The sequence below is a fragment of the Drepanopeziza brunnea genome (genome assembly GCF_022702325.1).
Source record: "Drepanopeziza brunnea f. sp. 'multigermtubi' strain 214-2 chromosome Unknown ctg1, whole genome shotgun sequence".
NCBI lineage: Eukaryota > Fungi > Ascomycota > Leotiomycetes > Helotiales > Drepanopezizaceae > Drepanopeziza > Drepanopeziza brunnea.
The window spans coordinates 379,547-403,249 of record NW_027094064.1 but is presented as its reverse complement, the minus strand read 5'-3'; the positions used below and the strand labels follow the sequence as shown (position 1 = coordinate 403,249).

At 50.2% G+C, this 23,703-nt stretch overlaps 7 protein-coding genes across 7 annotated transcripts; 2 read left to right on the top strand and 5 right to left on the bottom strand.

The window, feature by feature from the left end:
• Window positions 1-63: 63 nt before the first annotated feature.
• On the bottom strand, window positions 64-1,281 carry L3040_000075 (uncharacterized protein; the record flags this gene model as incomplete). The annotated part of the gene is made up of 2 exons (XM_066155008.1): window positions 64-326; window positions 699-1,281. 2 exons carry the CDS (start codon window positions 1,279-1,281, stop codon window positions 64-66), a joined length of 846 nt encoding a protein of 281 aa, XP_066013073.1.
• Window positions 1,282-1,781: 500 nt separating this feature from the next.
• Window positions 1,782-2,511, bottom strand: L3040_000074 (uncharacterized protein; the record flags this gene model as incomplete). The annotated part of the gene is made up of 2 exons (XM_007295099.1): window positions 1,782-2,041; window positions 2,115-2,511. The coding sequence occupies 2 exons, from the start codon at window positions 2,509-2,511 to the stop codon at window positions 1,782-1,784; spliced, it is 657 nt and encodes a 218-aa protein (XP_007295161.1).
• Window positions 2,512-3,348: 837 nt separating this feature from the next.
• Window positions 3,349-5,185, bottom strand: L3040_000073 (uncharacterized protein; the record flags this gene model as incomplete). Its single annotated transcript, XM_007295098.1, has 2 exons — window positions 3,349-4,739; window positions 4,786-5,185. 2 exons carry the CDS (start codon window positions 5,183-5,185, stop codon window positions 3,349-3,351), a joined length of 1,791 nt encoding a protein of 596 aa, XP_007295160.1.
• Window positions 5,186-6,386: 1,201 nt separating this feature from the next.
• On the top strand, window positions 6,387-7,972 carry L3040_000072 (uncharacterized protein; the record flags this gene model as incomplete). The annotated part of the gene is made up of 4 exons (XM_007295097.1): window positions 6,387-6,434; window positions 6,492-6,676; window positions 6,731-7,429; window positions 7,477-7,972. The coding sequence occupies 4 exons, from the start codon at window positions 6,387-6,389 to the stop codon at window positions 7,970-7,972; spliced, it is 1,428 nt and encodes a 475-aa protein (XP_007295159.1).
• A 386-nt stretch (window positions 7,973-8,358) lies between these two features.
• On the bottom strand, window positions 8,359-10,048 carry L3040_000071 (uncharacterized protein; the record flags this gene model as incomplete). Its single annotated transcript, XM_066155006.1, has 5 exons — window positions 8,359-8,792; window positions 8,851-9,095; window positions 9,193-9,654; window positions 9,706-9,870; window positions 9,930-10,048. 5 exons carry the CDS (start codon window positions 10,046-10,048, stop codon window positions 8,359-8,361), a joined length of 1,425 nt encoding a protein of 474 aa, XP_066013072.1.
• Window positions 10,049-11,583: 1,535 nt separating this feature from the next.
• Window positions 11,584-12,206, top strand: L3040_000070 (uncharacterized protein; the record flags this gene model as incomplete). The annotated part of the gene is made up of 3 exons (XM_066155005.1): window positions 11,584-11,587; window positions 11,653-11,771; window positions 11,943-12,206. The coding sequence occupies 3 exons, from the start codon at window positions 11,584-11,586 to the stop codon at window positions 12,204-12,206; spliced, it is 387 nt and encodes a 128-aa protein (XP_066013071.1).
• A 1,003-nt stretch (window positions 12,207-13,209) lies between these two features.
• On the bottom strand, window positions 13,210-17,967 carry L3040_000069 (uncharacterized protein; the record flags this gene model as incomplete). The annotated part of the gene is made up of 12 exons (XM_007295094.1): window positions 13,210-13,875; window positions 13,924-14,012; window positions 14,063-14,829; window positions 14,880-16,188; window positions 16,242-16,495; window positions 16,545-16,811; window positions 16,859-16,907; window positions 16,960-17,058; window positions 17,108-17,247; window positions 17,294-17,393; window positions 17,441-17,531; window positions 17,587-17,967. 12 exons carry the CDS (start codon window positions 17,965-17,967, stop codon window positions 13,210-13,212), a joined length of 4,212 nt encoding a protein of 1,403 aa, XP_007295156.1.
• Window positions 17,968-23,703: the final 5,736 nt, after the last annotated feature.

Below are 23,703 nucleotides of genomic sequence, written 5' to 3'. Positions count from 1 at the left end.
GCCCAAGAAGAACCACAAGAAAACCCACAAGAAGAGCCCAAGAAAGCCCACCTCCCCCCCCAACTAAATGCCAACTCCCCCTTTCCGCATGGCAAACTCAACATGCGGCTGATGGTACCTGCCCCAATCCCCCAGGTCCATCCTGTACTCCCGTTCCACGACCCAGCCGAACTTCTCGTACAAGTTCCTCCCCTTCACGGACGAACGCATGCAGATCGTGGCGTCTGCCCTGCCTCGGTCTCCGAGGTCGTCCAGGAAGGCCTGGAGGAGGAGCGTTCCGATGCCTTGACGCTGGTATCGCGGCGCGACGGCGAATTTTTCGATTCCTTTCCATTTGGGTGCACAGTTAGCTGGGAGTGAGTGTGTGGATGAATGGATGAATGGTTGAATGGTTGAATGGATGAATGGATGAATGGTTGAATCGATTGAATGATGAGTGTTTGAACGGATGAATGGATGAACGGATGAATGGATGGATGAATGCACGCATGCATCCGTCACCTAGTAGCCAGCCGAGCTAATCCCATAATAATAACAAAAACAATCCTCTTTCCCAGCAGAAGAGCCCCCCCTCCTACTCCTAACGACAGATAAAACGGAAACGATATCGTGGTATAAATGTAAGAAGTAAACAGAAAACTCGAAAATACCAACAGCAAGCAAGCAAGCGAGTAAAAAATGAGTCAATCAACACGTACCAATCACCGCACTTGACTCATCGCGAGCGCCGCCGCCGCCGCCGCCCTCCGCTCCCGCACCCATAACCGCCGCATACCTCCTCCACAGCTTCCGATCAGCCCCAGCCGGGAGTCGGGCCTGCCAATCCCACTCCTCTTCCTCCTCCTCCCCACTCCCACTCCCACTCCCACTCCCACTCCCACTCCCACCCCCGGCCTCTCCATCCTCCGCATTCCCCTCCACACCCCCCACCGCATTCTCCTTCCACACCAAAAAGCCCACAACTTCACCAGCCACCTCCCGCTCCTCGCTCGCAAAAACGTCAATCCCCGAGTCAGGGCTGCATGACAGCTGCTGCTGCTGCTGGGTCGTCATCGCCGTCGTCGTCGTCGTCGCGACGAGAAACCCGTAGGTCCGGGGCCGGGCGAAGCAGTGCTCGAGATGGGCGAGGAAGAGCTTGGTGGCTTGGAAAGGGTAGGTGAAGGGGGAGAGGGAGATGAGCGGGTGGGATGCGCTGGCAGCGAGGTCGAGACGGGTGAGGTGCGGGAGGTCCGAGGCGAGGGCTGTGCGGAGGGTGATTGGGGGGGGCGTGGGGGGCCGCATGGCGAATGGGATGTTTATGTCTGGAGAGGGAGGGCAGGGCGGGACATGTTTTATGATGGAGTGGAAAAGGAAGGGGAGGGAAGTGGTATGATATGGTATGGTGTGGTGTGGTGTTGTGGTTTTATACATAGACGTTGGGGTTTTGTTGAGGAGGAGCTTAATATAAGCGAGGGGGTTTGAGGCGACAGCCAGAGAGAGGCACGTGTAGGGATCACTATATATAGGAGGATCGGAGGATGGGAGAGACAGGTAGGCAGGTAGTTATAGAGACTGGATACCCATGATCATGATCGGGATCGTGATCAGATGCTGCTGCTGCTGTGATTCTGCCAGCGTGTACGTACCACCCCCGCCCATTCAAGAAAACCAATTTTAGTCCTGTAGATTAGAGTATTCGGAGCCAGCTCATCACGGAACCAGATGTCGCTCTGGAAACGCCCCGCCGAATATCTTCCAAATCCGAGCTGAAATGTACCGAGCTGGACTGCGTAGTAATAGTGTCACGTGGATACCTGCTCTTTGGCTTCCCTCTTCATGTTGTAATTTACGATGGGTTCTGCTCTTCCATACTTGGTCACGTCAACTGACCAGATACTCTGGTCCACCCAGCCAAATTTCGCGTACAGACCACGGCCTCGGGGCGAGGCTCGCACGAACGTGGTCCCGTTGGCGGCGTCGACTTCTTCGACCCATCGTGTGAGCAGCAGAGAACCGATACCGCGACGTTGGTAGGCAGGCGATGTCTGTAGAGATTCGAGCTCTACGGGATATTAGCTGCCGCGCCAGCTTTTCATGAGCCAGAGAGAGAGAGAGAAAGAGAGAGGGCAAAATACCCCACATATCATCCCTAAACCACATCTTCTTATCCTCGGCCGACAACCCAAAAAACCAGATAAACAATTCCCTCGCGCGCTCATCCTCGGGAATGGCAGGCTTAAAGTCTACCACCTCCTCGCCTCCCTTCTTTGGGTATGCGCCAACGAGAAATCCGACGATTTCTTCTCTGCCTCTCCCTCCTGGCTCTTCCATACTCGTGGTAGCGAGCAAGAATCGGTATCGAGAAGGCCTAGATAAGTAGTGCGTGTAACGGGACGTAAAGAGAGCTTCTAGCTCCGCCGGGGGAAGCAAGTTCATGGTGATCAGAGCGGAAGTTTCGCGGTTGGCGACCATGTCGATAGATACGACTGAAGGCATGTCGGAGTGGACTGCCGTGCGGATTGTGAATGCCATGCTATTTTTGTTCATGGGAATCGTGAGTGGTGTCTGCTTGGAAACGACAGGGCGAGGTCAGTATGGGAAAATGACCCCGAAAGGCAGGACATCTTATAAACAGTAGTCGATCGAGTACGCGGCTGGTAAGCACTGCTAGCCAACCTAGCAAGTTGGAGCTGGATATGGATACCTATAATGAATCTCACCGTATCTATGCCCACTCAAATTCGAAAGATGCGACGCCTCCACGCGAGGGCTAGAAGTCATAAATAGGCAGCAGCCAAAGGAATTCCAGGGTGCCAAGAAAGCAGAGACTTTGCCACGAACTTGCATCCGCCCGATGTGGTGCTTACGCACATGATAAGAAGAAGAAAAAAAAAATGCAAACCTCAAAGCTTTTAGGATGGCGAATGAAACCGGGCTGGAAGTTTTCCACTGGGAGGTGGTGCAGCTGGAAAAACGAGTACCAAGATATTGAGAAAAGAAACAGACGGAAATTGTACAGCATAAAAAGGGTTGGAAAATAATGCCTCGTGGACCAAGACTGGGTCTAGCATGTCCCGTTGCTCAAGCCTCTATTTCACGACAATCGATTTACTTCCGGTAGAACATTGCCAAACTCGACGTGGCGACCTCAGTACCAAAATCGAGGCTGTCACGAAGCCCATACAAAGGGGCATGACTGGAATGTACTGGGCGATGTGCAGTCAACCAAGACGGCCCTCTCCGTACATGAAATGGCCATCTTCGCTCTGTGCTATAAAGCAGATGCTCTGTCTCAGCTGAGCGACCATGTCCCGCTAGACACCATTTCACGATTCGTGATGATCGTCAATTGCACCCCCGGGTATTGTTCTAAAATTGACCCTCGGTATTCCCGTCCCCCATACTCTTACTGCTGCTGCTACCGCTTTGGATAGAGCCCAGAATCCCATCAATATACGATGCACCACTCCACTTCTGGTGGGTCAGGACATCAACACCAAGTTCCTTCTCTCGCTTCTGCACTAGGTTGACATATGCCAGCATACCCTCGTCCTTGAACGCCTTGCTCAGTTCATTCGAGATGGTAGCCGTGCTGTGTAGACCGGCCAAGGAGATGAGCTGGAGGACGAAGCCATGCTTCGCAATATCCCAGATGAAGGACTTCAACGTTTCGTTGGAGAACCCGTGACTCATCCAGTTGAAGGATGGCGACAAGTTGTACACGAGTCCCTTTCCAGGATACCTGGCACGAATTTCACCAGAGAACTGAGCTGCGTTGCGAACGTTTGGATCGCCAGTCTCAACCCATAACAAATCCGCGTACGGTGCGTACTCGATGGCACGCTTCGTAGCAGCCTTCATCCCAGCACGGTAATGGTAGAAACCTTCTCTGGTTCTTGGGATGTCGATGTTGAAGTAAATCGGCTCATCTGTAAATTGCGATGCAAGCTGTTTCCTCTTGTTGATCGACATGTCCCGATTCTCCGAGGTCGTTTTGAGGTACGTGTTGATGTCTTCATTGGACACCCCGCGAGCCTCGAATTGCTTGACAACAGCCTCGTCGCACGTCACGAGCTTGGTACCTTTCACCCAGTCAGCTTCAAAGGCATCGATTTCCGCTCCTGAAGCCCCGGCCAGTTCCATTCCTTGTAAAGTCTCTGCCAGTGGCTCGATGCCGTCTTCTGCTACCCCGAGAATGAACTCATGATCGCGAACATCAATGGCACTACTGAGCAGCTTGCCACTCTCCGAATCTGTCCTTGCAATCACCAGATTCTCCGAACCCATAACATCCCATTGAAAACGTGCAGCCACGAGTCGGTTGATATGTTCGCCTACGGGTACCAGGACCTTGCCAGCAAGATGTCCGCACTTCTTCCCACCATGCATCTGATCCTCGAAATGCACGGCAGCGGCACCATTTTCGGCAAAGAGCTTGGCCAGCTTCAATACTGCTGATAGTCCACCATGCCCCGTATCGCCGTCTGCAATAATCGGCCGCAAATAATCGATATATGGTGTCTTTGCTCGCTCTTCCGGGCTCAGCTTCCTCCGTGCATCCCAGTGTTTCCTGTCGTGCATCGACTGGGCTTTCGCAAGTCGCTGTACTTGGTTCGGCACCGTATTGTACGGATAGTCGCCAAAATCCGGGGAAACTTCATTCGTCGTAGTGAGGACGGATGAGCAAGCCCAGCCAGAAACGTATAAAACTTCTTGGTTCGGGGCCTGTTGGGTCATCTGAATAGGATCAATTGCGCCCACTGCTGATGGTCAATAAAGCGCAACTAGAATGACTGGTAGACATACTTGTATGTATGGGCTCCCCCTTGGCTTCCCGCTCCCTTATCAGATTGAACAGCTTCCTCGCCATGACCGAGCTTGGGTATGATTGCAGCTGGCTTCCACGCTTCGAAACGACATCTGCCGGCGAATACGGCCTTTTGATTCCCTCATATCTCGGACTCGCCCACCATGCCTCCACATCCTTCAGTTGCTGTTCGTATAGGGCATCCTCGGCCGCGCCAGCCTTCTGCGACTCAGCCAGGAGCTGGAATGAGTCGGATGGAAGCGTGGCAGATACGAGATTATCGAGGGGCTTCAAGGCAGCCATCCTCTGAGGTAGTATCGAGAAGTTGCGGACACAATTGTTCCTCGATCTCGCCGGCCCCACTCGTCGAACAGCTGTTGATGCCACTCTACGTAGCATCTTGACAGGACTGTTGGCAGGTAAAGAGGGAGAGGAGACCATGCAGCACAAGGAGATATACCGCTACCGCAACTCCTACCTGTCTTCGCTGATCAATCAAGCAGATGGCAAAGCTTTTGGTCTGTCATCGGACGTGGACGGTGCTTTGCGGTTCTATGCGAGCGCATAACCTACCATCGGAGATCATTTGACTACGCTAATCATCGTCAATACATACAGAGTCATTGATAATTGTTTTAGAAATGATTACTTTGCAACTACCGATAGATCTCATACTACTGCATTATTGCTTTGTGCGTGATATGATTCTCTAAAAGATTGATCGCATGAGCGCAAAGATACAATTTATTTCATACTGTACTCCGTACAACTACTTGTATTATCTACTTTTTCCGATAACCATTGCTGGCATGTTTACGACTCTTTTCCCCGCATTCTTCCGCACTTTACCCTTGGCGGGGAATAACTTCGGCGGTACGAATCATGGTGTGTGACATTCTTGACTCGCGCGCACGGCCCGACGTTTTTCAAGAGGGCAAGAATACAAGTAGCAATGAAGAGAAGATTTATTACGTAAAACGCTTAATCGTCGGTTTCACAGTCGGGCTTGCTTTTGGTGGGTGGGTAGGTGGGCGTATGTGGGGGGAGGCGAAACCGACGCTGAGCGCTCGAATAAATCTTCTGAAAGCCAGGAGAATCGTGACCATTACCGCCACCACGCTATCCTCACTAACCCCCACCGCCACAATTCCCATTTCACCAAAAGATTGAACAAACCACCGCAGGTGATAATTCTCATAATAGGCTTTTACATCAAGATAAAGCTCAAGGTGCGGTACCGTACGTTGGAAAGTTTACCGTGCACTTGTGGTCATTCGAGCCTAAATAATCGGTCATTGAGCTGTCACTCAATACCTACCGGTAGCTACTACGTACCTATATGCTTCGGCAAAGCTAATGCCCGGTCAATGCCGAGGCAGCGTGGAAGCTGCAGTACGAGCACGATGATCTCTCAACTTTTCCCTTAGGCCGACCACCGCAGATCTCTGGAATCCGATTAAAAAAAATAAAACATTGCGAATACTTGCGCATTGGCTACCTGCGAAGAAATCAAGAAGAGTCTCTCCCCTCTATTGCATTTCTTCTCTATCACAAGTTTCAGTTCATCTGAATTTACCCCTCAATCCCCCGCACTTCAACAATGGCTATCAATGTGCGAACAGCTTCGTCCGCGTTGAAAGCATTCAGAGTATGCTCCCCTCTAGCAAGCCATATTTACATTGTATATTCGCTAATCAATTGATAGCCGAGTGCTGTTCGGCCTGCCGTTGTCCCTGCCTACCGGAACTATGCCTCCTCTTCTGAGCCGGATCTCAAGACCACTTTCAAGGAAGCGATCCCAGCTAAGAGAGAGCTATTGAAGAAGGTCAAGGCTTTGGGAGGTAAGGTCATTGGAGATGTCAAGGTCGAGAACACCATCGGAGGCATGAGGTAGGCGAAACAGGGTAGACGATGTTCTGCAACGTCAAATTGACTACTATACAGAGGCTTGAAGGCCATGGTATGGGAAGGGTCAGTCCTTGATGCCAATGAGGGCATTCGCTTCCATGGACGTACGATTAAGGACTGCCAAAAGGAGCTTCCCAAAGGTACCACTGGTACAGAAATGTTGCCAGAGGCTATGTTTTGGTTGCTCTTGACCGGCCAGGTCCCGTCCACATCTCAAGTCCGAACATTCTCTCGCGAGCTTGCAGAGAAGTCCGAGCTTCCAGCCTTCGTCAACAAGCTACTCGACAACTTCCCTACCGATCTGCATCCCGTGACCCAGTTTGCCATTGCCGTCTCGGCCCTCTCTCATACCTCCAAGTTCGCCAAGGCTTACGAGGCAGGTATCAACAAGGCCGATTACTGGGAGCCTACCTTCGACGACAGTATCTCTCTTCTGGCCAAGCTTCCAACAATTGCTGCCAAGATCTACCAGAATTCGTATCGAGGTGGAGGTGCCCTCCCCGCCAAGGCTGACTTGGATCAAGATTGGTCCTACAACTTCGCTGCCATGTTGGGCAAGGGAGGAAAGGAGAACGAGAACTTCCAGGATCTCCTCAGACTCTACTTTGCTCTTCACGGTGACCACGAGGGTGGTAATGTCTCTGCCCATACCACCCACTTGGTAGGTAGCGCATTGAGTGATCCATTCCTGAGTTACAGCGCAGGTCTCCAGGGTCTGGCTGGACCTCTTCACGGGTAGGTCATTTTGACTCTTTTGGCGACCCTCCGCTGAACATAGATAGTCTCGCCGCCCAAGAAGTCCTGAGATGGATCCTCCAAATGCAAGAGCATGTGGGCACCGACTTCAGCGACAAGGACGTCTCCGACTACCTCTGGACCACTCTCAAGTCCGGGCGAGTCGTGCCCGGCTACGGCCATGCCGTCCTCCGCAAGCCCGATCCTCGCTTCGAGGCCCTCATGGCCTACGCATCCTCTCGACCCGAAATCGCCAAGGACCCCGTCTTCCAACTGGTGAAGAAGACCTCCGAGATCGCCCCCGGGGTGTTGACGGAGCACGGGAAGACCAAGAACCCATACCCCAACGTCGATTCCAGCTCGGGCGTCCTCTTCCACCACTACGGTTTCCACGAGACCCTGTACTACACGGCGACGTTCGGCGTCAGCAGAGGTCTGGGACCACTGGCTCAACTTATCTGGGACCGAGCGCTTGGTCTCCCCATAGAGCGACCCAAGAGTATCAATTTGGAGGGTCTGCTGAAGATTGCTGAGAGTTCATGAGAGTAGAGGAGTTTGATGGCGCTTTCTTACATTTCATCAACGATTACGAGTTTTAGACTGCAATATGAATTATATCATTGGAATTGACTCAATTATATATGTGTTGCTTAAAGGGCTTTAAATTGTCAGTGTTTGTGCTCTCAAAGGGGTTAGCGGGCTACAACCTTCAATGCCTTGAGAGGCGTGTCGGAATGTTACATGATAAAGGTCTTTGATTAGATTGGGCTATGTTACAGTGGTAATCTCCCAGAGCCATGTGGTCCTTAGCACCTCGTATTTCTGATGGACAAATATCTACCTATGTGATGGGTATATATATATATATACATACTACCCGATGGATTAACCGGGTGAATACATACTCACACTCAACAAGCCCCGAATCTTCAAATATCTCCACCAGTCCCTGCGCCGCGTATTGTATCCGGCGTCATCTGAATCCTGCAACCACCATGCCCGGCTATCTGATCGCCGATAAAACCGAACCACAAAGCTCCCAAGCCAACAATCAAGTTTCGAAAGCCCGATGCTTCCAGGAGCGTACGAGCAGTTTGCAGATGCCGTTGTGATGCGTCCAGTTGGCCACAGCGCATCTCGAGAGCAGCAATCGAGTAATGGCAGATCCCTTCCATGTAGCCCGGCTTCCTCCAAGCGCAGCGATCCACAGCCTCGAGAACATGGATCCACTTCTCGCGTGCCTGGTTCACGTGATCTTCGCCGTTGCAAGAAATGGTTTCGAGCGTGGAGATCCGCGCCAGGACGGATGCGACCCGGAGGGGTGCTACTCTTTCGACCTGGGCGACCCGGTCTCTTTCTTGGGCTGTGGCTGGGTGAGATCCCGCGCTCGGCTCCTGCTGGGCGAGCACGATCTTTTTCACAGAGGAGTCTGGCTTCGGTGAGGGAGGTGGGAGACGGGCGGGAGTTGGAGAGGCGGCAGGCCTCCATGCCGACGTGGAGGTGTGCCTCTGCTAGCAAGACGTTCATCCGCCGGCTCTGCGTCTTCGGATGCCGCGCTGGTGCCTCGGCGAGCCGTAATGCTTCTGTGGGATTCCGGAGCTCGCAGTTGACACCGACGAGAAGGTAGATTAGAGAGTCGTGGAGCTCTGCACCCGGGGGGAAAAGACTGCAGCTCTTGTTTGGGAAGGGACTCGACATGCACGAAATCCCCGGCTAGATATCGGATCCTGGTGCGATGAGAGCGTATGCGTTTGTGAACACACTTCTCCAGGGTTGAAGCCTGGCTTGGGCCAAACGAGACGAAGTGGGAGATTTCTTGCTGTGCTCCAGTGAAGTCATCGTCTTCGACGTAATCTTGCGCTTTGGATAAGCGCAGATCCCAAAGAAGGGCATTTGATTGTGCAGTCAGAGGAATGCCCGAGAGGACCGGCTCGTGGTATATCTTGCCAGTGATGAGGCGAGATAACGCCTTTCTCCGGATGATGGCTGATATGTGCAATATGTGATTCGGGTGAGAGGCTAGAATTTTCTCTGCTATATCGACAGCTTTGAATCTCCAATCGTGCCCCTTGGAAGAAGCGTCGGCTAGCTTCGACGACTCCAAAAGTACATCAGCAAAATCCAATTGCTGTTGGCTTGATAGTAGACGACGCTCAACGAGGTCCACGACGAACTCCGTAACATGTTGGATCACTCGCAGGTGCAGCCTGCGCAGGGTTTGAGAGCTGTGCCAAAGTAAGTAGAGTATTGGCACATTAGTGGAGGCTTATGCGTACCAAGGTTCCAGATCTTTATCACCAGGGAAAGATTGGCACAGGTATGTCAAAGCCCGAACCCGATCCGCATCAGTGATTGTACCTCTCAAGCCTTCTTGTACACTCGGTGGGAGACTGATTGTCTCCTGGCCGTCACGGGTCCCCGGGCGAAGGAGACCTTGAGACCTGAGCCATTCGCGTCAACAGAAACTCGAGAGAAGTGGGAGACGGTTTCCTGGTCCAACGCGGCCTCCTCGATCTCCCCTTGTATATTCCAGCGTTTCTGAGGCTGTGCCACGCGATGAAGCATCAGGGTCGGTATATCCTGTCCACCCCATATGTGTATGAGCGAGAGCAAGAGCATCGAGACAGGATGTTCAGGGCTTGCCGAACTCTTCTTCGAATAGGCTGCAAATCCCCGAAGAGAGCTTCTGATACTAATGCGCTGTCGTCGTTGTATTCGAACTCCAGTGCTGGGAATCCTCCAGAAGAGAACTGCAGAGGTATATTGCTGCGATGCGTGCGAAAATATTTCATGTCGCAGCTCCCACTTGCCATGTCGCTTGCTCAGCGTACCTACCTCTGCACGTACTGCTTGGCGTGCTTACAGCAGCGTCATTCTGTATTCTAAATATATGTATATATAAGTAGTACTGAGGGGAGTGCGAATACAAATGAAGTTTGCTATCTCGTTTATATAACGGAATATTGTTATTGTTCTGATACTAGAAATCCAAATTCCTCCAGGCTAGGTATCCGGATACCTCTTCTGCTTCCGCTCCAAGTTCTGTAATCTATATAACCTTCATCAGAAAATGAGGCTAGGAAGCTGCTGTCAAATGCGTTTTGCGCCAGAATCAGCTTTTGAGTATTACACTGGACACGGAGAGTCGAACAAGAGATTAAGACGATCGTCGCACCGACTTCTACTTGCTCCTACCCATAGCCTCTAAGCACTTACGGATGCAAATGTGCTTGACGGTATCTGGCACTTTTCTCTTACACTTTTGCGATTTAAAGAAGCCATGCGAAATAAATCCATACTAAAAGCTACGCAAATGAGCAATTTGATTGTTTCTTTAACATAACAAGAATATGTTCTTGCAGATAAGTCCTAGGGCTATCCTATCAAGAAGGATCAGTTGGCATAAACAGCGTAGATCGAGTACGCGACTCAAGTTTCATCTAACTTCATGAACATGAACCCGCTCATTATACTCGGATCGCGATCAGCAGCTGCCAGATACGATTTTATTGTCCAATTCCATCGACCCCTGCTTCGATAGGCGATCCAAAATTCCGACGCGCCGCGCGACGCGAATCTAGCTATCTGATAAAAGGGATACAAGCGCTTCATGACAGCATCTAGCGGTTCTCGAAGCTTCTCCTTTAACTTTGCAGCATACGCTCCAGATTACGGTCTATTCTGTCGATATCCACTCCTCCAATACATATTTACTCTTTTAGCGAGCCCTTTAATCTAGCGAGAACTAACCGCGGCTGTGGTGCTTTTTTGGAGAATGACTGCTTACTTTGGACTCTCCATGTACTTTCCTGCCACAAATTTGAAGCAGAGGGGCCGATAGACACGGAATAGCCGAACTCAGTACCGAATTCAGTACCAAGTTAGCTAGTGAAGGTGAAGTTAGCAAGTACAGCGTGTACATTTGATTGTCGCCGAATCGAATGCGCGCTAACAAAGCCCAAGCTATTTCTATTACTTATTCACTTATTCACCAGGAAAGCAACCTTCAGTGCAGAGTCTCAAACCATTTCTCCCGCAGCCATAAAGTATCGCCCACCTCTGGAACTGATCTACCTTTCCCTCTCCAAAACACGACAACTCAATATCCATCAACCTCTCCAACGGCCAACAACCAACCATCACACAGCACCAATATGTGTAAGATAGATACAACCTGCCTCATACAGCTTGATCCACCCACCTGCTGACCAAAGACCCCATAGCTTTCACAAACGAACAAACTTCACCAAAGGCCGATCCCAGCTCCGCAGCCCCATCTCGCTCCCAACAACTGAACGCCTTCCTCTTCCAGCTCGCCAGCGCCTACGCAAGCAAAGATCCCGTAAGTACACCCGACTACTTCTTCCTGCTCCCCATCTCACCTCATCCCATCCCATCTCACACCCCTCCCCATACACAACATTCCAAGCCCGATCAACCACCCCCCTGCTGGCCCACGCCCACGCCCTCCAAACCCCCACCACCCGATCCCACTAACCGCTTCCCGCCACAGACCACAATCCAAGCCGCGCAAGCCCTCCTCTTCGGCGGCCTCCAGATCGAAACGAAGATCAGCGAGCAGCGCATCGCCGTCCAGGATTACGCCGCCTTCGCCGAGCTCTTCAACAAGATGTTCGCCGTCACGGCCGTCATCAACAAGAGAAAGACGGAGATCGTGTCGTCCGCGGAACTGAAGATGCCGGCCATGGCCGGATACTGCAGCGGCTGCGGTGACTGCGACGAGTCCAAGGAGAAGGGCGCGAGCGAGAGCCGTTAAGCTGCTTGTTGGTTGTCCCGGGCGACGGTGATGGCGATGGTGGTGGCGGGAATTTCTGACTCGGGGCTGGAGTTTGGGAGTTAGCAAAGGGGGGAAGGGGAGGGGTTTCACCGTTACGTTCGCGTGCTTGGGGGATGCATGGACGTAAATTAAGGAAGAGTTTCTCAGCTCGGGCGATCTCGTCAACCTGAAGCTCATTTTTCATCCGAGAACGGGAATTGAAAACGCTGATCTCTCTCTCTCTCTCTCTCTCTCTCTCTCTCTCTCTCTCTCTCTCTCTCTCTCTCTCTCTCTCTCCTCTCTCTCTCAACCTCGTGATATTCACAGAAGCGCGCCCCATATCCACACCACACCTCTCCATCCCCACCAGAATCTCTCTTCTCTCCTCTTTCCTCTCAACTCAACTCATCAACGCCCCTCCCCCCTCCCCCCAAAAAAACCCCCCAATAACGCCCAAAATTGCTATTTACTCAGTCATCACAGCAATCCTCATCCCATCACATACAACCACACATATCCCGACAGGGGGGGAAAGCGGCATGAATACAAAAGCAAAACAATCCAACAAAATTCAAATTACCCCTCCGCGCAATTTAGCAGAGTGTTTATTTACTTTCTCGGCCGTCGGTCATTATAAGCGAACGAGCCCACTTCACATTTCCGCAATCCTGCTCGTGTCGGGATTAGCTAGCTACTGTACCCACCCATCTTATTATCATTCTTCCGTTCTTTTTACTCATTTCAATTGCTGCACTCCCAAAAAGTCTCTTTGTGGCTAGATGATACTGATAAAAAGTAAACGCAGTACGCGTAGTAAGATTTCCGAATTCTAGCAAAAAGGAATCATGGTATATATCTAGCTCCGAGAATGCACTGCTCGTTGATTTTATTATCTCATAAATCCCTTGCCTCATCCATTGCAATATTAAAGAAAAGCAATTGCATCTGCTCCACCAAAGCGACCCAAACAGCAAAGCTGCTCTTGAGAAGAAAGACCCCCAAACTAAGGCGTCGGAGTAGCAGCAGGTGCGCTTCCCTGATCGGTAGCCGTCCGCGTGACCGTCACACCGGTCGCCACGTACAGATTATACATCAGCGCGGCGCCGCACTTCTGGCCGGGATCACCTTTGCAGGTCATGGTGCAGGCCTTGGGACCGACCAAGCTGCTTGGGGCAGGCGTGGGCGCCCGCGTCGCCGCGTAGCATTCTCTCCCGTATTCCACGCCCGCGTATAGGAATGTCGTTGCGGGGACTGCAGAGAGACGGGCCAGGGCTGAGGAGATGCAGAGGTCGGGGGTCATTTCGTCGCTGGTGAAGAGCTTGGGCATGTTGTGGCCATGGTACGGGCCTCCGGAGGCATCGGAGTAGCAGCCCAGGGGAGCGAAGCCGCGGATTATAGGGGAGATTGGAGCCGCAGTTGCCGATGAACGTGTTGTGCTCGTGGGGTTCGATGGAGGAGGAGATGACGGTGCTGAGGAGGAAGAGGGTGATGGGCTCGAGGAGCTCGACAACGATTGACTGGAAGAACTGGGCTCCGAGATCGAGCGCAAAGACAGTGTTGGAGGTAAGGTCGATGAGGTATCTAAGGAGCTCGACGACTGATCGCTGGATTGGGAGGAGAACACGGCACCCAAATCATTATACATGGTCAATCGAGAAGAGCCACCACACTGAAAATGGATTAACATCGCGACCAGACGATCTAGTTACCAACTTACAATCTCAAGTGGATTCCCTTTGCAAGTCATGGAGCAAGAGCTCTCATCCGTCTTTACGCTTCCAGCGTTGAGTGTGAAGCCACAGTAACCTATCACGTAATCAGATGAGGGGGATCAATATCCAGCTGGCAATACTTACATTCTCGGTGATACTCAACCCCAAACCAATCATAGGCTTTACAGGTCTCAGCGCAAAGCTCAATTGTCATTGCGTCATTCGCAAGGCTTTTTGAAGACAATGCTCTACCCTTCGTTGCTTCAGTGTAACAACCTATGTAGGAGAAGGCGCCCACTGTCTTCACGATTACGGGCCCAGTCTGTGTTGGAGATGCAGATGACCTTGTGGAGGTGCTCGAGGGAGTTGACGATGAAGTGATAGATACGGATAAGGATGTACTGGACGCAGACGATGAGGTCGACCGGCTGATGCTGGGGGCTGTCGAAGTTATCTTGGAGGTGGCAGAGCTTGTTGAGCTCAAGGACGCAAGTGGCGGAGCATCAGGGATAGTATCTGGCCCGGGAGTGTAGCGTTGCCTATCATAAAAGACTGATATGAAAGTACCATCTCCCCCGCAGGCTTGTGTGACATCTCCAGGACAGCTCCAGCCACATTTCTTTGCACTCTCGGCAGTGTATTTGGTGAAGCTTGGGGGAGTATTTCCACAAAAGCACTCTGTATGATATTCCGTGCCTGCAAACAGGTATCCACCTGCAAAGCATTGGTTTTGACACCAACCATTCTCGTTTGTGGCCGATGTCAGCTTTTTCGTGAAGAGCCGTCCAGCGCCATCAAAGTAGCACCCTAGATACAGATATTGGGAAGATCCATTAGCGAGCAAAGGACCGACTTGCTCGGTGACAATGGTAGCCTTGATTGCAACATCATGGACGCCGAAGGTCACATCGCTGTGAAGGGATTAGCTCCCAAACTGGAACGGACAAAAGCATTGACTTACTCGGTATTCAGAATCCACACGTCGGAGACGGAATGATCCAGACGATTCACTCCAAGAGGTGCAGCCACAATTGATACCTGACCTAGCGCACAAGAGTTCACATCTATGAATTGGCCTTCGTGCAGATCCACAAGTGCATTAGGAGCAAGCAGCTCAGTGCCGACAGGTGGCTTACTTTTCGTGATGGCGAGAGCTGACCCGCCAGAATTACAGATACGAATATTCTCCGACTGGGTCGTTCCATCAAGAACGTTGCCAAAGTCCATGATCGGTGGCTCAGAAAAGTCCCAGCCGCCCTCAATTGTCGACACGGATATGTTCGCGACAGGAGAGGTCGACGCCGATGCTGAAACGATGATGTACTCCGACCCGCCCGTCGTCCAGAACTCTACGAATGTTGCATAGGTGCCCGTACTCGCAGCAGAGAATTTTACTGGCACGGTGATTGATCCGCCGCTCGCAAGACTGTCTCCGGCCTGTGGAAACTCTGCAGAGGTGAAGCCATTCCCCAGATCCCCATTGGTAACGTTCATCCATTGAATACTTCCCGTAACGGTTCCAGTCCATGCAGTACCAAGAAAGGTAAGTGCTTGCACCCCAACATTGGATAGAATGAGAGACGCTGTGAGCCCTGATGGAGCCCCAGCAGATCCAAGGACTAGACCACCAAGATCGAGCTCGGTAGGGGTAATCGTCAGGAAGGCAGTCTGGGAGACAACTCTACCCGTAAGCGATATCGGTAGCACAGTGCTATATTTTGCAACTCCGTTTGTTGTGAGAATGTTGAGACTTGTACTTTCGACGCCGGGAACGACTTTCCCAAACGACGCCTGCTGCGTATCGCTTATAGCCGCCTCTCTCAAGTCCCATGTCACAGGGAACGAAAAAGTTGCGCCCTGAGCTAAAGCGCCTTGGGGAAGAGTCGAGTTGTCACACTTCCAGTTCGAGTCTCCAGTGGTACACCCATTAATCTTGGTGATGGGAATGAGAGCCTGGCAAGTAACAGTCTTGGAAACGCTAGTCCCGATTGTCACATCCTGAAAGTCGATTGGGTCGGTACAGCTGAGAGGTAAGGCAACAGGCGATCCTAAACACATTACATTCCCGTTGTTGTCGCTGGTGTACAGTCTAGCGTCTCCGAATGCAGGTCTCTGAAATTTGTTGAGCCCACCCGTAGCAGCAATGGGTATAGGCTGCAGGACTCCGTTCACTGGGACAGCTTTGAAAGCCTGAAGACCCAGACTAGGATCAGAGATCCATAGTATACCGGTTCCGACCTGCCCTTTGAAGCTCGTTACTGTAGGGATTCCTACGAAAGTTAGAGAATATAACTTTTTCTTCGTGTGATAGAGATTGGCGTACCAACGCCCACCCTTCCTGCTGCAGGGCCAGTGGTCCGTCCTACCAGTGTGAAAGATGGGACCCCGTTGTTATTTAGGCCCATCTTGTAGCACACTGTAGCACCTCCCGTAGGTGTAAAATAGATGTAACCTCCTTCAAGCGGATATGACCCAACTCCAGCGAAGACGGTTCCTTGAGCTGTAATCGTTTGGAGGACATTGTCAGTCCCCCCTGGCCCTTGCTTGAACCCCCCTAGGTTGTTCGCATTCATGATACTGCCAGGGTTAGAGAGGAAGGATCTAGACCATTGGGAACTGCACCCACTAAGCTTTTGAATTCTTACCCAGGGTCACCGCCATTCTTGAAACCCCAGTTCCTTTGAACACAGTAGGATCCAAGAGCGTAACTCCTGATGAACCCAAGTCCCGGTCACCCGCATCCATCGAGATGTATTCATATGGCTCAAAATAGTCGGTGAGGCTGATCTTGCCCTGTGGTGATATTGTGAAGCTGCCCACAACTTCATCCAGAGTGGAAAGCGGCTGCCTACCTGAAGCACCTACATCACCGTTCGCGTGACCTTGACCGTTTCTATCTTGATTAGATTACATCCCCTCCGACCGAGTTTTCAAACTCACCCGGTTGCCAGGAAAATACGGTTACCATCCACAGCAAGGCCCATACCACCTGTAGATGAACGTCAGTATTCCTCCACCTGATTTTGTTGAAACTTGCGGACCTTGCCAGATGCCGGCCTTTCCTCCCTTCTCTATCAAAATATCACTCTGGACCGGAGGCGCACTGGGACCGGATTCCATAGCAAAAAGGGACGTCACGCCTATTCGATTTTAGCTCCAAAAATGAATACATGGGCAACTACATCATACCAACGCCAGGAGTGGTGCTCACTGCTACGATCATTCCGGTATAGTTGAAGAGATCGCAATGGCCCCCAAATCCACCTAGTACAACGCCATTGACCATCGCAAGAGCTGGTCTCTGCAAGACCGTGCCTCCGATAAAGTACCTGGAATGGTCAGCTTAACAGCATTAATCAATAGTTTTGCCCAAACCTTGTAGGATCATTGTCCGCATTGTGGCCGTCGATCAAGACAGGAAATCCAGGTCTATCTTGAAGTGTTTGTACATCAATGGCGTAGAATTTGTAGATACCTGGCTGACTGTAAGTAAAGCCCGAGCAACTCTCGAACAATCCTCACCGTTAGCAACGCCCCCACTGGCTGCTCCATTCTTGTAGCCTTTCGAGAAGAAGAACGCGGTGTTAGTATCAGGGTCTATGATAGGAGTGCCCTGTCAAAATGTCAGGAGGGAGATTGTATTCAGGTCAAGTCATAAGTATACCCACAATGACTCCTATGTAATCTGGGATATCTGTACATCCAATATCTTTCTGGAGAAACGGTGGCTGGACCGTCCGAGAGTTGAGGAGGGTCCCATTGATAGCATCGAGAGTTCTGATAATGTTCTGTGCCGACGCGAGGAATACAAGTTGAGTGGCTCCTGGAGGTGTATAAACAAGTGGCTTGGCATACCATCGTTCTTTGTTGCCATATGCGTTCTTCCACAAAATTCCAAAGATTGCGGAGCCAACGGTATTTGGGTGCATGTTGTGGTTGTCCAAATACCCAGATTGGGCAGGGTCAGCATCTTGAACCTGGTCGGTCGAAGCCAAAGCATACCCAAAGGTAGGCAGGATGGCCAAAACATAGGAAATCTGTATCCGCATCTTGAAACACTTCGGGTTGATGGATCTCCGATGGGGATCAACTGAAAGCACCCGGAGGAGAGAGATTGGAGCGGGGGATGACCAAACAAGAGAGAGGTCAAAAGAAGAGAAAAGAAGGACAGGAGGGGAAATGGTGGCTGATTGGATGTCTTTATAGAGCAATCAAATCTTCACTAGAAGGCAAGGGCTAAAATCAGTATGGGAATTCGTAGATGCATTGACGTATAGCACAACAGCAAGAGTTGGCTCAGAAATAGCCAGACCTGAAGTGACTGAAGCACATAGGATTCTATTTGTGAGAGTTTCCCGAATACGTTTGGTTTGAAGAGCGAACATTATCGAGGCTGGCTGTTGGAGCTGAATGCACTCGCTGACAGCTAGGGTCTGTGGCGTCGTCAGACACTATCAATAAATATTTTTTATTGGATTGACTTCCCTATTGGCAAACATGATAGATTCTGCGAGCTTTGAGATCCGAAAAGGGGACAGCGATAGCAAGGGAGGAAAAACGGGGCTTTTCCTACTTTGATCGGTCACAAAAGAATGCATTGTTTATTAGAAACTGAACCAAGTTGCATTTTTCCATCCGGCGTGGAATGCGGCTCCCAGGCACGCGTGAGCTAGAAAGTTCCGACAAGCTGCAGATGTCTTGAAATGAATTCTTTGCATGAATAGAGACGATAATCAATTGCCAGGGCTGCCACGATGTTACCACCGCCTCAATATTGCACTGCAATATTAGCGGATCTCAATATGCATGCACTGTGCCTGGATCTTTTCGGGTACCTGAGAAGCTCAATGGCTGCGTTGTACCCTTAGAATTGCGTTCGGGTCAGTCATCGGGTCGCGCAGCTTGGCGACATGTGGTAGAACAAGCGTGGCTGTCGAGCACGGATGATACTCCAGCTACTGGACCCAGCAGGAATACAGCATGATACGGGCCGTAGTGTAACTGACTACTTCTTTCCTCGAGTGCAACCGAGGCTTTTGGAAATAGATATATTTTCAAAGTTCCAATTACCTAAACAGGCATGCTTTTTCAACAAGATCTGAAGAGCAGTATGCCACGGAGATAGAGAGTGACAGGAAAACTGGTAGTAGGAGTCAGTATCAGGATTCGGACGAGTTTAAGGGGTGTGATGATCACTTCCTGAAATCAGCATCATGTCAAAAGAGGAATACCGATAGGCTCATTATCCCATATGATCATCCTCAATCCTCCGGACCGAAAGCTCCCACCACCAGCTTCGATCGTGGACAATTTCCCAAGGTTATCGACACAGCTCAGAGAGAGAGTAAAATGGCGGTACACTCTTGATTGAGACAGCTTTCCTCCCAGGGCCTTCTTGGAGCTCGGGCGACTCAGCTGAGGTGGAGCAGAAACGGAGCTTCTGTTCTCTGGAGTCCGACACATCAAGACTGATCTGGCGCGGTGTACCCCTATGGCATTACGGCGGGTGGCAAGCGTCCTTGCATCCAATGAAATGGAGGCAGCCATCAAATCGCAGTCTACAACGACCTACGATCATTCAGGCCCTTCGATCTTCCCCCGGTCGTCTTCATGCCGTCCTAGATTTACAGCCCTGCACCCGTAAACTTCGGAGAAACTGGCGGGATGTATTTCTATTATTTTCTCGTTTCGCAGATCAGATATATCTTTCTGCGAAGTTGATATGAAATTTTGCAGGCTGTCGACGGAACAAAGGAGGCCAGCTGGGACTTGACTTGATTACTCGAGGACGTCGAGGGGTCAATCGACCAGCAGAGATTTGAAATGGCGGAGCTGGCTTGCAGCTTGCGATTCGAGCGTCTTTTTGGATTCTGCTATTGCTGTTATTCGGTGGAACTTGGGAAGTCGTGAAGTTGGCTGAATTAGCGGAACGAAGTAGGGAAATCAAAATCGCGGTCGCGTCGAAGTCACCAATGCATGATTCACGTGACCTTGGGTAGACCCAGCTTGATAGGAAACATTCCTTGGCGAACCAACTTAGACTCCGACTACTTACCACCTACTTATCCTGACCAAGCCATTTTTTGCTTTAATCAAGTCTTCAGTCCTAGCATTCAATGCAGCATTTAAGGCAGACAGTATTGATATTGATATTGATACTATAAACGAGTATATGTACTACTTAAGGGGATGACATATCTCGGCATTTTTCAGATCTACTTGGTTCTCTGGAAGATAAAGTCTAGATTCTTCACTCGGCGTCCTTTTTTCTCAAAGGATTTTCAGATTTGCATGAAATCTGTGGGCTCATCTGTTTGATGCGATGCTTTGTGTCTTTGAGCTCACGTGTAGAGCTCATGTGTAGACTTAATACGCGGATTGTCGTTTGATGATTGAGGCGGAACCTGCAGCAATAGCTGCTTGTTGATTGATATCAATCAGTTTGCTACTTTCTGGCACTTAATACTTATAATCCGCACACTTGTTTTACTCGACCAAACTTACCCGTTTGCCATGTTTCCTGTGATGGCAAGACCTCTGCCATCAAAACGGCAAGAAAACCATTGAAAGTGGGCAGCCCTGTCTGTCTTTATATCCTATCATTGAATCACGCAAAGCATATCAAACAGGTTGCATGGACGGCGCTGCCCATCACGCACCTTCCCTTCTTGTCCAAAGTAAGATTACCCGCAAAATATACCGCATTGCATTCCTGCGAGCAATACCTAGGATAATGGATGTTTCAGATTCTACGACGTGCAACAGAGGTTCCTCGAAGCAGGAATCCCTCGGGCGGTCGTCAGCTCGGTTCGGTGTTAATTCCCAATGCGGCTTGCTTGTCCGAATCCGTGGAAGATGGCGGCAATGGCTGTGCTGCAACACTCCTAGCTTTGTGTACGACTTGGATGATTGCTACCGCTTTCTCATTCTTCGCTAACTTCAAGCTACTGCTCCTAAGTCCTGAAGTGTTGCAAAGCGTAACTGATCAAGTCACCGGATATATGCTTGGCCAAACAGAAAACCCATCTCAAGTTTTGATTGACCCGGAGCATCATGTCTGAAAACATCATCCTCGAGATAGCCCCTCTAGCAGCATGGAATCTCGGTGCCCTTCGGAAATGCAACGACAGGTTGCCTTTTTACCCGGCACATAAGCAGCGAAGAATAATGAGCGGCGCACTGAAATCGCTAATAGACCTAAGGAGGGAAATCACGCCGCCGAGCTTGACTTGAAGGGTAAAAGAAGTAGACAAAGACATCGACCGTCTCTTCGAACTCACGGCATTAGGGAACGGTTCTTTTGCAATTTCCACATTTGGGGCTACGCCAAATACCTCGGCCCTGTGTACAAAGGAATCAACCCGAGCCCTAGATTTCATGGAGTCAATGAATTTTTTCCCGTCGATAACCTACAACATAATTGCCGGTTCATGGCGTTCTCTGACCCCTTGGACAATTAACAGACTCTCGCACAGGCGATCGATCGGACGCGTAAACCGGCTTGGGCAGATCCGCGTGCAATAAATCTGCGTGCTGAAGAGCTAGGGCACATACGATAATATACTTCAAGGGGTGGCGGCCGACAAGGTGTATGATCAGATTGCGGGCAGCAGCAGCATTCGGATCAGCGAGAAAGGATATCGATAAGGTGATGCGCGGCCCTAGACGCGTGAGGGCCATCAGGGCCGAAGTAGAAGCAGGTCGGGGAAGTCGAAGGGTACACCCTTTGACCTTTACATAACGAAGCGGAGCGGCGCCGTGGTTGACCGGACACAGTAGTCGCGTACAAACAGTTAAGCGAGCCTCGGCCCACTCGGCTAAACAAACAACCATAATAAGAAAAAACGCAAAAAGATGCAAAACACAGCCGGGCGCTACGAGCCACGAGCTCGTAGCGCCCGGCTCAAAACCTAATTGAATAGGTTTTCCGGAATGGCGCACAACCGGCGGACGCGGTATGGCGATAGCTGAACGGCTTATAAGTTGAGCGGTGTTACCGCTCAGCCATCACCCCTCCACGCCCGCCGGTTGATGTAAGAAGAGTCAGAGCTTGCTTATGTAAAGCAGGTATGAATTTTTTTTGGTGGACTCGACTGGAAACGACCTATTGAATGATGTCATTGTATTCACTAAATATTAACGCCCGATATAGCTTAGTCGAAAAGTTGAACGAATTCAGGAGATGGATAGGCATAGGCTTAGGGCAATGTAGGGGCGGGGGTCTTAGGCAACGTTTGAAAATAGGTGTTCCTGAACATAGTACTAGTCACAAGTTGAGAGTACGAACCTCATCCTCTGTATTCTAAACCAATAAGAATTCTTCGACACTTTTCCGGGCCCCATCTTATGATGAACGCGTAGTTCTGTCACCTATTTGGCTAGTGATATGAAGGCATATTTGTTAGTGTTTTACAGCATCGGTACTTCTAAGGTCTCGAAGGCCATGATCGGCAAGCATATTTCGAGTGGGTCTCGATGCGGACAGTGCTGGAAGCCTTCTCCAGAAGACGGTCAAGCAGCAGATAGTATTACTTCTTCAGCGGATAACCATACCTATTTTAGCAATCGAAGGGGCGGGGGCGGGGGGTGAGAGGGTCATCCGGCTGTTTCCTAACTGGGTTGATATAAAGTAATTAAGTGCGTAGTCGATGAGGGTTATCTTATTTTATTTTCTGTTCTCGTACATGTCGATCTGTATTGCTGGCTTCCTTAGATAGCGAGTGATGGTATCTGTGAGATATATACCACCATGTTTTGTTTATACCCTTGACTTCCGATCCCAATAATGCCCAGTGATGTTCACTTTCTCGCGTAAGTCGTATGCCTGCCCAGTATTTCGTCTCAACACATTATGCAAGCAACACTTCCAACGCATGCAATGAGCCATGTATATCTCATGCTTTTTCTTAGCTGGACGCAAACTTTCAGGGTTCAGTAAGTTTTCAATCTCTCATAATCGTTGCAAACCCTTTCTACTTCCATGCAGCGCTAACAAAAAGAAAAGGCCTACGAAGTTTGCCCCTCATCCCCCTTTGCAAATGGGAATGGTATGGCAGCACCCTCTACCAAATCTTATTTATTATATACACCTTGGGAGTGCCCGGTCTGGAATGCCACCCTTCAATCTGCAACGACTGAGTCGGTGGTAAAGCGCGCCAGCCGCAAACATGAATCCTGGACACGTCGAGCCCCTTTTATCTGTTTCTAGACGATTTATCTGGTTGGACAAGTCACAGAATGGAGAGGAGCTTTTAAAGAAATATCATGACGTTTCTGGGAAATTGCAAAAGCTGTCGATGTTCAGAAAAAGAAGGTGAATATGGTGAAAGTGGTACTTATCCCTACTTCAAGGAAGGAGGCTGTGAATGGAGGAAGGTGGAAACGTAGTGCGTGCGGCGATGATATATGATACACTAATAAAACCTTTAGTTTGTATATAACTCCATGCGAATAATAGTGTGAAATACTGCTTTACTTTTTTTTTTTTTTTTTTTTTTTTTTTGAAATCACATATCTAAATCGTAAAACTTATGCGCATTAAATTCACAATGTATAGGCTGCTTGGAAGCATTCCACTTCCACGAGTTGTTTGTTTACTCCTGGTCGAGACTCCTTTAAAACGCGAGACCTCCCTGGCAGTACGGGATGACGTAATTAAAGATCAAGCAGTCTAGAGTAATCCAAAAAGCTAGTTCTCATTTCTGCAACCATCAACTCCTTAACGTTCAAGCAACCCTCCCTCCAACTATCTCAATACACAGCTGGAATAGCATCCAACATAGAAA